Below are 17,360 nucleotides of genomic sequence, written 5' to 3'. Positions count from 1 at the left end.
ATGATACGTTACATCGGCAAGAGAAACCCTATAGATTTAATGACGGTATTTCATGTTATGGAAGAGAAGGATCATCTATGTTCGAGTTCCAGTTATCTAATAGTCACATTGACCGTAACTGGAACTTTGCTGCTTTCCGACACGTCATCAATCAGTCACTATTATTCCCTCGATTACAAGGTCAGTGGTAATAATAATAGTAGCCTTACAGCCTCCAACACATAATAAGATAATGTAATGTGACGCGATAATTTAAAAGCTCAGTTTGCTAACTTATCGTCACAAGAACGGCATATTTGTATACAGCAAATCTCAAACTTACCAAGAGTATGTACGCATCTCCAGGAAATAATTAGCGGTTTAGAGAGAGATCCTCAAGAGAGATAATAGTTTACTGGTCTCATTCTTAGTTACAAAAGGACGGTTAAATATTTCCTTGTTTCTTTAATGTTAAGCTCAATACTACAAGGCCAAGCATGGTCACGTGGTTAAGGCACTCGACTTGTAATCTGAGGTCGCGGGTTTAAATCCCCGTCACACCAAACATGCTCGTCCTTTCAGTAGAGAGGGCATTGCAATGTTACGGTCAATCCCACTATTTATTGGTAAAAGAGTGGCCCCAGAGTTAGTGGTGGGTGATGGTGACTAGCTGTCTTCCCTCTACTCCCACACTGCAAAATTATGGACGACTAGAGTAGATAGCCCTGGTGTAGCTCTGCACGAAATTCAAAACAAGCTAAATTAATCAATGATACACAATGGGCTATCTGTGCTCTGCCCACCACGAGTATCGTAACCTGCCTTCTAGCGTTCTGAGTCCGCAGGCCTTCCGCTGTGCCACTGGGGAGCAAGGAACAAAGGCAAAGTCGCTATATTATAAACTATATGAAAACGATATATGATATCATCCACATGTGAACGCAGCTTGACTGACATAAATGCGTTAGTGTAATTTAGATTAATGAAATCTTAGAAAAAGTGCAGACTCTGAAAAATTGCTATAATAAAAAATAGAGAACTAACATGCGTATATACTTATATTTATTTTAGTTTTTTATTATAATCACACAACTATTTTTTATTTTACTTTTAATCGATAAATGTCTGTAAAATAAGCACCCTAAAATTATTTTAGAAAGTAGCATTATTGTAAACGTTTCTCTACGTGTTGTTAAATTTCATACCACATAACATCTTCCCTGTCGGTAAATATGGTAATTAAAATTTGGTTTGTTTGGATTTTGTGCAAATCTACTCAACGTTTATCTGCACCAGTTGTCCCTAAGTTAGTAGTGATCGACTAAATGAAAGATAGTCAATATCACCTGTATTCAATAATTAGACTACTCTTTTACCAACGAAAAGTAAAAGTGACCGAAACGTTATAACGACCCCAAAGTTGAAAGGACAAACATGTTTAGCGACGGAAATTTGAACCCGCGACCCTCAGATTGCGAGTCGAGTGTTTTATCCATAACTACAACCCCCCCCCCCAGTGGCTGAGTTGTATGTCTGCGAACTTACAACGCTAAAAACCGGGTTTCGATACCCGTAGTGGGCAAAGTATAGATAGCCCATTGTGGAGCTTTATGCTTAATTCAAAACAACAAAAACAACCATAACTACAGAACGGAATACACTACATACATCATTTCCTTCGGTTCTTCAGCGCTAAGCTTTATTAGAGCTCATAACGCTAAAAGTATGAATGTGATGCCCGCAGCTTAGACAGCTTAACAGTAAACAAAATAGTGACTAAGTTGCTTTCTTAGTATTGAAATAATACTTTATATTACAATATTAGCCTCAAATCATATTAAAGTTCCAGATGTCCTTTAGTTTTCACTAAAATTACTTATGCCGCAAGTGCATGTAAATAAAATCAGCTTTCTTCAAATAAGTAAATAATTTATTATTAGAACTCTTCGGCTCTAAGTTCTATGTTTCCTGTAAAAATAAAACTGAATTTTGCAATTGAATTAAAAAATACAGACAAGTTTATTTAACGAGTTTGGAAAGATTGTATTAAATACAAACTATCATCCGAGCAAATACTCTATCTCTTGTATCACTGACGATGAAAGGCCCGGCATGGCCAGGTGGGTTAAGACGTTAGACTCATAATTTGAGGTTCGCGGGTTCGAATCCCCGTCATACCAAACGTGCTCGCCTTTTCAGCCGTTTGGGCGTTACAAGTGACGGTCAATTCCATTATTCGTTGGTAAAAGAGTAGCCCAAGAGTTGGCGGTGGGTGGTGATAACTAGCTATCTTCCCTCTAGTCTTACACTGCTAAATTACGGACGGCTAGCGTAGATAACCCTCGTGTAGCTTTGCGCGAAATTGTAAAACAATCCTCCTGATGATGAAATTTATTAAAATTTATCTGTTATGATCGGAAAGACGTATTTGAATTAAAATCACAATAGTACAAAATATATCACATTTCAAAATAAGAATGTGCAATTTTCCACAGGATTCTAAGCCGACTGAAATTCTTAGATTTGTTTCAACATCTCATTTGAAGGTTAAATAGCCAAAAATAAAATTTCAGGAAGTGCACGGAAGTTACTGGAAGAAGTGGAAGAGAAATATAGGTAAACAAATATACATGGGAGGATATCGTATCAGTAGATTTTCAGTTTGTTAGTTATGGAGAAAGGCATATCTTTCGAAATAGCTCTGATATTGTTTGATTGATTGGTTGTTTGGAATTAAGCACAAAACTACACAATAGGCTATTTGTTCTCTGCCCACCACGGGTATCGAAACCCAGTTTCTAGCGTTGTAAATCCGCAGATATACCGTGTGTTCTAGAAGGGGCTCTGGTTATTGGTTTCTTATTTTTGTACATAACTGATTTTCTGAGGATAGTTGTTCTTCTAACATCATGAAGATCCCTTTTAGTTTAGCTCTTGGCTTATTGACTTATCTTATTTATGTAAGGTCTTTTCCTCACTTGATTTATTTGATATATTTTAATGTATCTATTGTTTATAAATGTATTTTGTGTTTCTTAGGACATTTCTTAGCCTCTGAGCTAAGTAATGTCTTTCAGTTTACCAATTAGGTTTTTAGATTATTTAAAGTATTTTAATTCGTCTTTTTTATCTTAGTTTATCTGTGTTTCTTAGATTACCTCTTGTGTTGTTACCTTATCTCCATATTCGCCTTTGATAAACTGACACACAATTCATCGAAGCTCAGAAACAAATAATTACATTAGGATTTTGTTATGTTTGTTTAATAAAAACAAATTGACATTTTAGCTCACCTATTAGTTTTTTGGCTTATTCAACGAATTTTTATTTATTTCTTAATCATTTTGATCATCAAATTTCTCCTTACTTATCGATTGTTTTCTTAGCTTATCTTGGCCTCTGTCTTATTCTACAGATTTAGTTCTGCTTATCTATTAGCTTGTCTAATGCCCATTAGTTTACTTCTTGGTTTATTGTTCCATTATAATGTTATCCTATGTCTTGATCATTTAGTGTATTTGATGAAGACCGATAAACAGAATGTTGGAAAATGTGCCTTTTAGTACAAGTAAATCAGAATAGCGCATGTATCCATTTGTGTCTTTTATTTTAAAGAAAGTTATCGGTTAAAGAAAAAGTAGTATTGTGTTTATAAAAAACTAAAATAAACGTATTTTGTTTAACGCTTTGAATTTTTATCTTCTTTATTACAGCGATCTTTCAGTCTTCGTTTATGCAATTTTCAGTGACTTTTCACTTACAAACAGTTGAGAAGTTTTCTTGGTAGAATTTTGAAAATATTATAGCGTCTAATATTAGTAGATGACATTTGAAAATAATTCAATTGTTTGTTTGTTTTTTGAATTTCGCACAAAGCTACTCGAGGGCTATCTGTGCTAGTCGTCCCTAATTTAGCAGTGTAAGGCTAGAGGGAAGGCAGATAGCCATCACCACCCACCGGCAACTCTTGGGATACTCTTTTGCCAACGAATAGTGAGATTGACTTTAACATTATAACGCCCCCACGGATGAAAGGGCGAGCATGTTTGGCGCGACGGGGATGCGAACTCGCGAACCTCAGATTACGAGTCGCACGCCTTAACACGCATGGCCGTCAACGTTCGAAAAATCCATATTCGCATATTTTGCAGCAAAATTAGATTCACGTAAAAGTATGTATTAACTTTAATGCAAACCATGCAACAAATAACTATCGTACTTGGTGTTATTCCAAATTAACGTATATTAATAGTATTGACAATGTACTCTGGTATACAGTGTAACAAAAAAGTGACTCTATTTCTGCCTCCGATTGTGTAAGACACTATATTTTTGGGGCATTGTTTGAAGTTGTAGATTACATTAATATGAATACTTTATTGTTGTTTTTATTGCTCCAGTGAGATTACAGACATTAAGATAAGTTCCACTAGAAAGTTCAATGAATATTTCTCACAGTGACTTATGGTTCTATGGGTGAACTTTCAGTTGCAAGGTCAACTGATGAGATTTATGGGTGTTATGAACCTATCTGTCGTAAACATTTTCAAACATAGTAGTTAACTTCTGGCTAAGTTATCGACAGTTAAAGTGTTTTATAAAATTTATACGTAACGGTGTCATTTGTAAACATGTGAAAATAATAACTTGTGTACGTGTTATATTTAGAGATCAGTTTTCAACAAGTCATCGAGGAAAATTTGTCATAATACGTTTACACAATCACAGATACATTTTGGCCTTTTCCACGTTGAATACAGCTATCTTTTGGTCATATCCTAACTTTAGATTTTTCATCAGATGTTAAAATCATTAAATTCTTCTTTCGTCAGTTATTTTCTCTACATGAATTACGTTCCGTCAAAGATACTTCTAGTTATCCTCAGCTTTACAAATGCAACTATTTTTAATTTTTACCACCTTTGGTGTATTCGTTCAGACATGTTTTCTATTACTGCAGCAAATTAAGCATACAACTGCGAATAACATTTATTTATTCTTCAATTATGACGATAAAAGTTTCTGCTGTTGTTTGGTTCTGTGATGAGAACTGATATTTCTATCTGTTAGAGAGTTTTCTACTGTCTTGACCTTCCAATCACGAACCTACCCAGTGGCTCAGCGGTGAATCTGTCGGTTTACAATGTTAAAACAGTTTCGATACGTGAAGAGGACACAGCAAAGAGCTGTGTAGTTTTGTGCTTAATAATAAACCAATACAAGTTTAAACTAACTTTTTTCTTCAATTTTAAAAATGATGCTATTGGATAGTTTACTGTTTGAATTAGCGTTGTGAATAATTGTTTAAAAAAATCTAAATAAAAAACAACTTTCTAAAACCCCTTATGTTACATTGGACATGTCATGTATAGATGTAACTACAGAGAAATTATTCCGTTTTGCTTCCAGTTCTAATGTGAATGGTGCTGTTCAGATTGTAAGTAAATGTAAAATGTTTTGAAGGTAAAAAAAATCAATACAAATTAATGACGTATTTGGGTTTTCTAGGATTTCTCTTTTAAATTTACGTTTTTTAAATACAAATTAGCTTATAATTCACGTAACACAAAATAAAGTAAATAACAAATCAATACAGAAGTTTAAAGTTTCACCTGCTTACTGAAACTAATCAAAACTGGAGAAATTTTAATTTAATCAAACTTAACTTCATAAAATTTAATGCGTTTTTGCATTTAATACTAAAAATATTAATGTTTAATGTTGAACATAATTCAATTAGCAAATGAAAAATGCACTATTAGTAATACATACTAGGAATATATACTTATAACAATGTTACTTAGTGCTTCTACTTATTTGCCGAGTTTTGCGGGAAATTCAACTCTTTGAAGTTTAAAACCTTTCTTCCTGAATTAACAGCAGTTGTCAATTAATAAAAATATTTTTAAGTCACTAATGCAACGATTATTAGGTACTGCAGCAAGATGAAATTATCAAATATTTAATTTAGTAAAACATATATTTGACATTACATAATACAACGTCCGTAAGTTATTACTACAAAACTTTAATATAATGAGTAGAAGGTTTGTGAATGTTTCTTCGTACAAAGAAAATGGTAACAAGTGAAAACATTCGAAATAAAAAAAACGTTTAGCTTTATATTCAAATTCAATGAAAAATAATACGGGGCCATGAATCTCATTTCGGCTGATAATACTTCATTATGGACCTGATTAATGTTTAATTAAGTTTAAAAATAAGACGATAAACTTCTTATATTTACAATATTTTTATTGTATACAAGATCTTTGAGATTAGTTAAATTTTCTTAAGATAATTACGTAATTCAGTTCTCAAGTTTAAAGATGCTTTATCGACATTAGTTATTCCTTTAGATTCTGTAATGGAGTTACCAGCACATATTTACTTTGATATCGGTATTTGTTTTTGTTAAAGTATGTTCTTATAAATGCATGTAACCAACAATACATGTTTTATGAAAGCACTAGAATATGTTCGAATATTGTTGACAACAGAACTTTCAAAACCTCAACCTACAATTATATAAATCAACGCGCCAAGACACAGATTTAATATTGTTGTTTTGCTTCAGTTAGTATAAGCTTTGGAAGCTATAACTGTAATAAACACTTATTTAGAGGAAAACTACAGATATTCGACCAGACAGTTTATAAATTTCAAATATTACAAACCTTTAAGTTCAGAAAATTAACTTTGGACATTAGTCTTTCTACAAGGACGTTATATATCTTCTTCAGTAAAAAAGTCAGCTTGTAAAAGGCGTGGGACAAGAATAGAGCTAGTTTGCTTCCCGTCAATGAAGTGTATCTATTTATCAACTTAGAATTAATTCGCTCATCGTGAACCGCCGAGCAAATAGTCAGTTCCAGGCCAGATAGAAGACTCAGAATTCTTTGTAAATTTGTATAAGTTTTGTATATAAATTAACATTCATAATAACCGTTATTATAAATTGTATTGTTGTTTGTATATCAAAATATATTTGTGTTAAGAGGAAAATTGTGTGTATCAATCTTGTTGGTAGATATCATATATTTGATGCATATTGATGTTCTGTTAAGCTCTAAATTAAAACTAGAATTTCAGAATATTTCATTTTGTAATGCGTAACATAATAAATTGAAGACTCGTCCGAGATAAGTTATAATACGTAATAATTTTATGTTATGACTTCTATTTTTTCTTCTTTGAATGTTCAAGGCTTTGTTACTGTGTTTCTCAATGCACAGCTATATAATAAGCTATGTGCACCTTGTCCACCGAGGGGAATTAAACCCTTGATTTTAATTTTATTAGACTGTAAACTTACTACCAGGTGATATATTCGACTCTAAAAGATTTTTTTTTTCAAGAAACAAATATTGGACCAAATAATCTGAATTTAGGAAAAATGAATTGTAAGATTCACGTGCTACTTATATACCTTATGATGGAGTACTCATAGTATATTACGAGGGACTTTTGTTATAAATTACCATTGTGCTACTGTGGATGGCTGTCTCACATGTAGAAGCGGAAAATGATACACATATTTTTCATTTATTGAATATAAATATTCCACATAACGTTGATGAGATAAAAATGCTGTACAGTTCTTATGGATAGATTGAATTTATATTTCTAATATGCTGACACCCAAAGTTTTCAAACTTACTGATAAAAATTGTTTTTTCTCTCTCATCAATTTGTTCGAAGTATCAAATTAAAAACCTTCTCGGTAGTTTCTAAAACATAACCTAAACATGTTCATTTAGCATTTATATATTCAGAGTAAATTATGTAGGCTCTTTACTGATGATCCTTCAACGATAATTATTTAAAATGTTTTAAAGGACCATATACAAGTCAAAATAATAGATGCTGTCTCTTGAACTAAAATGTAATGCTTGTGATACACCAACACTTCGTCGAATTTTCTACAGTTAGTGCTGCAAATACAGATAGTGAAATGTTACTTAAACTAAGGGAATATTTACAGTGAACTGCAACATTCTATACGAAAGGAAGTCCTGATCTTAATAAGTCTAAAACTGATAAACATCCATTGGACTCTTTACCTTTTATTAAAAGAAAAGGATCAGATTGAACGTTTTGTTGAGTTGAGATAACCAAAACAAAGAAACAAACATCTTGTTACAAAATTTGTTCATTTATTCTCTAGTAAATGGATAAGCAGGAATAACAGTCCTCTGGCAACTTGCTATTGTAACGTGGTAATTAAAGTTAATGGTGTTTACTTACGAGTAAAGAAGAATTACTATATTTAAATTTCAAAGGACGTTCTCTTCTTATCAAAGCAATTGTGGCACCTTGTTATTCCACTCAAACATTGTTTATAAATTTTAAGTTCATTTTGGGACAAGTTTCCTTGAGAATCCCAAAAGTACTTGCCAGAAGCCCAAACTTAAAGGTTTCTGGTAAGTTTTCCATGTTCTTAAACCTTAATTCTTTTCGTATAAGATGTTTTTTTTTTTTTCGCCAGAAAAGAGTTTTAATGATGTAGTTGCTGACACAGTTAAGTGCTAGTAACTTAGAAATATTTCATTTTTAGGATATATTATAACCATGCGATATAAACCTCAGTCACCCACTTAATTTATTTTCATGAATTTTGAGATGTATAGAATGTAGTTCTTAATTTGTTGATAATATTGCTTTGCAGTGAAAATCCTCGTGTTGACGTTTTACAACGCAGGAAGGATTCTAATTATGAACGTGCTCGTTTGGTAAAAATGTTATTGTGCAGATAAATTTAGAAATATAAACCTCTTTCTACTTCATCGACAGGAGGGCCGAGTCAAGCTTTGTTTAATATTTCAAATTTATCAACCCATGAAATATATCACTATCTGGTTGAATCTATTCAAATTATTGTTGCTTTTCAAATTTGACGACAATTTTTCATTCCAATCAAGCGAAAGGGATAGGAAATATTTTTGCAGTTTCTTAGAACCGAGATATCATTGTTCAGTAGCATATTTTACAATGAGCTGTTCATGCTTTGTACATATGCTCGCTCTGTGGTGAGATTGTTGTGGTCAAATACCAATATTTCACTTATCGAGTCAGTTTTATTAATATTATATATTTTTCAAGTAATTTTATCTTGTGTTAGGTGTTTATTACTTTGGTTCTGTTTTTTTTATATAAATAATAATGTTGGATGATTTGAGTGAGACTTTTTTTTATTACAGAGTGCCTTCGTAAATCAAAGTAGCATTATTGTTGTCATGTTTTTGACATTTATATAAAAGTCAAGAAAATAAACAAAAAAACTTACAAGTGGATGTTGAAAGAAGGATGTTTATTATCGTATAAGAAGGGTGTTTATTATCGATTAAAGAAGGGTGTTTATTATCGTTTAAAAAAGGGTGTTTATTATCGATTAAAGAAGGGTGTTTATTATCGTTTAAAGAAAGGTGTTTATTATCGTTTAAAGAAATGTGTTTTTTATCGTTTAAGGAAGAGTGTTTATTATCGTTTAAAGAAGGGTGTTTATTATCGTTTCTTAGAGCAACTTCGTATTTATTCTGAAAAAGAAAAGTTATTTGATAATCAGTTATTTACAACTTCTAACGATCGTCTTCGATAAGTATATAGAATGAATTATCATTGTAAGTAGTGAAACTTAATTTACTTTCTTTAAATCATCGTAAATGTATTTTATTGTCTCTGAACTTGTATTATTTTGTTATACTTGTAGCAATATACTTATTGTTTATAGTTGGTAAATAATAAATGATCTATCTGCTTGTCCATTTCTTGCTATCTATCTGTGTATTCTTTCCATTCCGCCAAATATGTGTAACTAAAATTATTTTTTTTAAATTTACTGGTTGTTGACAGCAGTACATAAGCCATAATGCGCTTGAATCATATGACCATTAACTCTTGTTCCAAGTTTAGAATAACCAAAAGTAAAACCCGATGTTTTTTGGTTGGGTAGCCCATTCATAAAAAGACAACGTATTGCTGGAATGATACATCTAATCCTTTGCCCTTTAAAATATTAATATCTGAAAAACATGCTTATCAAAAAACATAACATTAGTTATAAGTGGCTTATTTGAGCAACTTAATATACTTATTCACAAGATGGAAGCCTAAGCTCTACGTAACATTATAAAACACGAAGGAAAGCATATAAAACTCACATGTTTCAAAAAATCCGTAATCCTTTCTGTTGGTACATCTACGATGATATTTTTAATTCCTGCTTTTCCAATCTGTTTTAAGAGCTTCCGATATTCTAGACCTGGAACTATCTGTTTTACAAGTACTTTCCTCTGTCCTGCTCGCATCAAAGGATCTTTGAGCAATTCCTCCAGTCGTATCAAAGCTAAACAAAAATGGATCTTAGTTAAAGAGCACTATATTTACAATGGGCTCTTTGTGTTTCTTGAGACGAAGAGTCTATAAAAGTGAATAGTTTCTTCCTAGTACTTGAAAATCCAAAACGGTATTTTAAGTATTGTTCTTTTACTGAAAACACTAGTTTTCTTTTGTTTTGTTTCCTAACATAAAAATAGTTTGGAATGTATACGTCAGGTTTGTCGTGCCTGGTATGGTTTGGTAGTTAGCGACATCTAATTTATGGGCAGAGGGTTTGAACTCTGTAACCGATCATGTTCGTCCTTTAATTCTAAGCATGTTAAAAATAGGACGATCAATATTGGTTTTCGTTAGTAAATAATAGACCAAGAGCTGGTGGAATTGACTAACTGCTTGTTTTTCTAATCTGTCACTCCTAAATCAGAGACAGCTAACACGGATATCCCTCGAGTATCTTTTCGCAAAATTCAACAAAACGAACTGTTTTGCATTAACACTAAACTTTATTATTTTAGTTTTAAAAGGACTAGTCTAATGTACTTTTTTCTAGCACTTGTTCTTTGCATCATGTTTCTTTAACATCGAGCTAATTTTGACTTAATATTATAAAAAACACTGTTAAAAGGAAAAATGAAACACGATCTATTATTCAGAAAACATAACTGGTTTTATTTAAGCCAACATTTCGCCATAGCAACTTCATCTCGACAAACAAGACACTTACTAATTAATTTAGGATTATAGAAAAAAATTTCAAAATAATTCGAGTCTGGCAGTAAGATAGACTTCGCCCTAGATCACTACCTTGTTTATAACATATCTAAAATTAACTGAAACATAATGCATTCTCTTATATTGACAAAAAAGTAAGAAATGTTAAATGGACATTTTCAAATTATGCTTTTAAAGAATTGCTTAAAACTGAAACTAATTTTGGTAATCCAGGTGCTGACTCTCTTTTTTCGTGCATGTTTATTCCTTCAGAGATATTTAATTATTTATTTTGAAACGTTTCTATAGCTCCTCAGATGCTTATTTGGACTAGTTGTCTTCTCTCTAGTTCATAAGTTCAACATTAGGGACTAATGGCACAAATATGTTTTGTGTGACTCTGGAAGATTATACGAAACGAGCTGAATTAACCTAAACCGTAAATGAATACAAATCTAACCAAGAACCAGTTAAACTAATGACAAATGATAACATTATAAGATATATATATTTATATATATCCATTTATAGATATGTTTAAAATATATATATAATATTTTAATTTTGTAACTACAATTATACACTTACAACAAATTTAATTAAATACTAAAACAAAATGACATCAGCTTAAAATGTATATCTTTTACTTCGTAATAATGTCTGTTTATTTGTTTGTTTGTTTTTGAATTTCGCACAAAGCTACTCGAGAGCTATCTGTGCTAGCCGTCCCTAATTTAGCAGTGTAAGACCAGAGAGAAGGTAGCTAGTCATCACCACCCACCGCCAACTCTTGGGCTACTCTTTTACCAACGAATAGGGGGATTGACTGTCACATTATAACGCCCCCACGATTGAAAGAGCGAGCATGTTTGGCGCGATGGGGATGCGAACCCGCTACCCTCAGATTACGAGTCGCACGCCTCAACACGCTTGGCCATGTCGGGCCGAGTAATAATGTATACAGTATCACTAGTCTTGTTTTATGCACAACTATGGGCAGAAAATTACTTGAAATGGTAGCTAATGTTATACATTGCAATGATAATAAACATAACTTGCAGCTAGCTGATGTAGTTCATGATGATTCAATGTAACTATTAACTGTTTGATTTCATTAGTTTTAAGATGTAAAATGTTAAGCTGCAGCTGTAGATTGTCATGGTTTTCTTTAAATTTCGCGAAAAGCTGTACAAGGGTTATCTGCGTTAGCGAACTCTAATTCAGCATTAAAAGACTACTTTTAACCAACAGTTAAAGAGAGTAACCATCATATTATAATACCCCTAAGGATATAAAGGCGAGCATTTTTGATGGTATGAGAATTTGACCCACATATTATGAGACAAGTGTCCTAACCACCCGACAATCTTGCCAAGCTGATTATCATGGGGATCTGTTTGAGATACTAATAAGCATTTACAGTTCCTGTAACTAAATTCTTTCTATATAATGTATAGCAATGGACAAATATATTCCTCGACTAAGACACAACCCCACAAAGCGCGTGTAAAACATTCTACCAGTAGAAAGCAGCTTTTTCAAATACAAAATACACGTCTATAACGTCGCTTCAAATAAACCTTTGTTTATTTTAAAATAAATATTCTACGAATGTGTGTAATAAAATTTGATATTATATGTAATGATTTTTTTCACGTCATGTATAATATACGGGCTGGCTCCTAGAGACACCGAACGTATAGTGTATAAAGCATCTGTATGTCACAATCACCTAACGTTAATTTATTATTAACTTATGATTCCTGTTTCACCGTGAACTTCAGAATTTTAAAGGATACGTGTAAAAATACTAGCTTCAGGAGTAAGGATGACATAATTTACACAAAAACTGTGATTTTTTTAAGCATGTGTAAAATATTAAAGAAACAAGTTGACTTTTCAATTCCCATATGACCTTTGCAGTAACTTACTAAATATTTCAGAAAGATTTTGTGTGTAATATACGACGCCACTATTCTTGTAGACTGGCACGAGAAGAAGAATAACACGAATTAAAATTACGAGGACGCCGTTTTGAATGGATTTTATTTTCCTTATAAATCTAACATCACGCTTTTTTGTGTATTTTTTAATGTACACAGCCTTCGTTTAGTTCGTTTTGAATTTCGCGCAAAACTACACGAGGGCTATCTGCGCTAGCCGTCACTAATTTAGTAGTGTAAGATTAAGAGAAAACTGCTAGTCACCACCACTTACCGGCAATTCTTGGGCTACTCTGTTACCAACAAATAGTAGGATTGACCGTCACATTTTAATGCCCCCACAGCTGAAAGGACGAGCATGTTTTGTGTGACGGAGATTCGAATCCGCGATCCTCGGATTACGAGTCGAGTACCTTAACCACCTGGCCATGCCGGGCCCACAGCCTTACTAGTCAATAGTATCCTAGTTTATGGCATGTTTGTTTGTTGTTAAGCAGAAAGCCACAGAAAAGACTAACTACGCTGTACCGAAACCCGACGTTTAGCGCTATAATCTCTCAGACTTTAAAATATGTACTTTAACTTTGTATTTGAAAAAATACATTTGCAAAATTTCAATCTTATATTGAAACCGTTTAAGAAGTCTCAACGTAAAGCTACAGTTAATGTCGTCATATCTGGTCGTACTTTATTTGATGACACTGCATCTTGACAATAGCACTCCATTGTAGATTCTATTGCAAAAGATTCCGTCGAAATGACGTCTATGTACAAAACACACAGCTCCTTCTTGTATACTTTCTACAATCCATTTAGTGTACGAGGATAATGTATTTTCAGCTCCGGTTTTAACGCTCTGATAGCAAAGCAACTCATAAGCAATATGTCTTCCTATGAAACAGAATAAATACGCGCATTTTTCTCCAGATGCTAACTTTGAAATAATAGGTAAGGCGAAAGGCAAGTGCTTACGTTAGAAGAGTTGAAGTAATTAAATAATATGAATTACAAATGATTGTGTCCCTTCATCATTCAAACGAACTATAGTAACTTTTATTAATTGTTCAAACAACTAGTAATTACGTGTGGGTCGTGTAAGCGATCAGTAATCATGTCTTAATAGTCCAAATGACCAGTTAAAAATTATGGATAAGCTGCTTGCAAATATCCTCTTACGTAGCTTTATTTTTTGCAAAGATTCCGAAACAAACACACAATTGAATTATAGGAACATAATTGTGTTTACTGAGGAACAGTGAACAGTTGTGGCCTCGAACGTTGGCTATTTTCAATTCTTCAGGCAGACTAGTGCAGCGATATGTTTGAAGAATTACAAAGCTAGAATATGGGGTTCGATACCTGTGGTGGGAGCGCACAGCTAGCCCATTATACTGCTTTGTGCTTAAATTTCAGAACAAACAAGCAAACATTCACGACCCCAAAGTGCGAAACACGTTTTCGCTGTAACGGGTCTCAACCCATGAATCCGAAGAGCCCACCAATTTTAGGTTAAGATCAGCCCCAATAGTAGAAACAATTAATAATTACATCTGAATATTTCAAACATCAAATATTCATATCTTAATTGTTTAAGTAACCAGTAATTTTGGCTGGATGGTTCAAACGAGCTTTAATTTTGTGCACATGATAGAAATTTCCAGTAAGTTTATTTCTTAATAAGTTATTTTGCAGCACTAATGCCTTCTTGTTGTTTAAAACTGGAAAAAAAGTTGCTGTTTCGTAAGGATTATATCATTAAGCTGAGAGAAGAACAAGAAGTGTAAATATTACTCATAGATTTACAAAGAGATTGATATAAATTAATATTCAAAAAGGTTAAAATAGTTTAGGCAGACCTGATATTTCATGAATATTATAAATGTCGAAGTAGTTTTCCTGCATTCTTCATTATGAGATAAACGAAGCCATTTTAAGTTGTTGCTGTATTTGAAAGTACAGTTTTATTTCTATAAGCCTTACATTACTCAAGCTCACATTACTATTGGATAACAATAAATATTGTAAAAAGTACACCTACTCTATTTTCTTTGCATATGGACAAAAAAAAAAAACAAAAAGAAAAATATGGCTATCACTTCTGTTCTCCTGCCAAGAATGAAACTGTGGTTTAATTATTACTGTTTAATATGCCAGTAAAATGTAACTCAAAGATGTTACTAAAAACTTCGGAAATGTTAAGAAAATAACAGCTATTGATCGTTATGAGAAAGTTTTAAAATCAAATTTGGCACATTATTTTTTAGCGCTAACTTGGTTTTCAATTAAGAAAAACACCTGTTTAATATCATAACAAGGATTGACTTCAGTCCAATACACTTCAGTGTATCGACTAAAGAATATAGATTATGCTGCTTAGTGTGGTGAAAGCGAGCTGTTCTAAGTCATAATGACAACTGATCTTGCAAGGTTAATTCATCGAGGCAACTTCCAAGCCAGTACTCCTTTCTACAGTAACTTTAACTTCAGCTTTAACTAATAGAATTGTAGTGAACATTGTTTTCATAACGAGTTTTTGCTTTGTATGTGAATGATCGCATAAATATTAGATAATATTTATTTTTGATATATTCGCTCATTAATCTGAAAACTTTTTTGTGTATTTTTTTATCTTTAATTATGTTTTAAATAATTTCCTTGTTAGATGTTGTTTACAGAATGTGGCCGATTTATACAGAGGGTCAAGCGTGTTTTTTTTATGTGCATACGTTTCGATGCAGGTGGAAGCTACCATATGTTTAGTGCCTATATATTTCAGTTATGACGAGTTTGTAACCATCTAACAGCGTGTACATATCACTGAAGAACTATGTCACTCGGCCCGGCATGGCCAAGCGTGTTAAGGCGTGCGACTCGTAATCGGAGGTCGCAGTTCGTATCCCCGTCGCGCAAACATGCTGGCCCTTTCAGTCATGGGGGCGTTATAATGTGACGGTCAATCCCACTATTCGTCGGTATAAGAGTAGCCCAAGAGTTGGCGGTGGGTGGTGATGACTAGCTGCCTTCCATCTAGTCTTGCACTACTAAATTAGGGATGGCTAGCACAGATATCCCTCGAGTAGCTTTGTGTGAAATTCAAAAAACAAACAAACAAACAAACTACGTCACAGTTGGTTTATGAGGTTTTTATACGAAGATTGTTCAACGATGTAGAACTAAAATACACACATTTCGTAAAACGAAATATTCAGTGTTTTTCCTCCACTGGAAATGAAGAACAACTCGTTTAGCAGAGTGTTTAGAGCATTTTTTGTAATTAAGCACAAAGCTACACAATGGATTATCTGTGCTTTGCCCAACACAAGAATCAAAAACCGGTTTCTAGCATTGTAATCTGCAGGCATACCACTGGGGAGTGTGTTAAGAGCAACAACAGGATTTATACTAGTGTTTTAATCTGTACCCAAGCAATTTCCCAAAACCATTATGATAAAGCTGAGCATTCACTCTTGCTCAAAAAGGTTGTTACATGTGATATTTTGAGCTTCTTTGTCCCTAATTTGTTATTTTTCTTGTGTTTTAATGTGTGCAGTGTATTTCATTTGGTAATTATTGGTAAGTATGTTTATAACATCAACATTCGTGTAATAATTCATGATTATGTCTTTTTTATGGAAATTTCTGTAGAACTTAAGGTTCTTTACCACCAGAAATGAATTTGTTTTCTCCACTTCTAAGTAAAAACAAATAGGACTGTCATTTTGTGAAAATATTTAGTATTAATCTGAAACTTTCAGTAAATGTGCAACAATTACATCCACATCAGAATATTTAACTCAATAACGTGTGTGGCCTCCACGTGCTGCAATAATGTCCGCTAGGTGGCATGACATACTCTCAACTAATGTTACGAGTCTTTGATTTGGAATTCTGTTCCACTCTTTAGTCTGTGATTGGCATAACTGCTGTAGGGTTGTAGGAGGATCGTGCCTATTCCTGACTGCACGACCAAGTTCATCCCAAAGATGCTCTATCGGGTTGGTATCTGGACTTACAGGTGGTTGCTCAAGGACCAACAAACAACATTGTTGCAAGAAATCTTGCACATTGTGAGAATTATGAAGCGGTGCATTGTCCTGCTGCAGCCGGAAATTGTCCTGGAAAATACTCTGGGCAAATGGCAGTAAGTGGCGATCCAGGATATCCTGAAACACAGCACCAGAGACGTTTTGGACCAGAATGACCAGCTGGCTGACAGCGGCAGAACAGAATGCACCCCAGACGTGTACTGAACCTCCGCCTCCTGCGACGTTGGGTTGAACATTTTCATCATTCAGCTGTTCTCCAGATAACCTGCACAATCGTATCCATCCATCAGTGAGGTATAGCAGAAATCTGGATTCGTTAGCAAAGGCAACACGATTCCAGTGT

General features: G+C 33.4%; 1 protein-coding gene across 1 annotated transcript in view; it reads right to left on the bottom strand.

Annotated features, from left to right (window-relative positions):
- LOC143229268 (glutamate receptor ionotropic, kainate 2-like) overlaps window positions 1–17,360 on the bottom strand; it is a 106,843-nt gene that overhangs the window by 35,305 nt on the left and 54,178 nt on the right. Inside the window, exon 4 of the mRNA XM_076461381.1 lies at window positions 10,140–10,324. Coding sequence (XP_076317496.1) covers window positions 10,140–10,324 — 185 coding nt within the window. The remainder of the gene's footprint in view (window positions 1–10,139; window positions 10,325–17,360) is intronic.

This window comes from Tachypleus tridentatus, chromosome 10, assembly GCF_004210375.1.
Source record: "Tachypleus tridentatus isolate NWPU-2018 chromosome 10, ASM421037v1, whole genome shotgun sequence".
Classification (NCBI taxonomy): domain Eukaryota; kingdom Metazoa; phylum Arthropoda; class Merostomata; order Xiphosura; family Limulidae; genus Tachypleus; species Tachypleus tridentatus.
The sequence above is the reverse complement of the archived record's forward strand: the minus strand, read 5'-3'. Positions and strand labels throughout refer to the sequence as shown.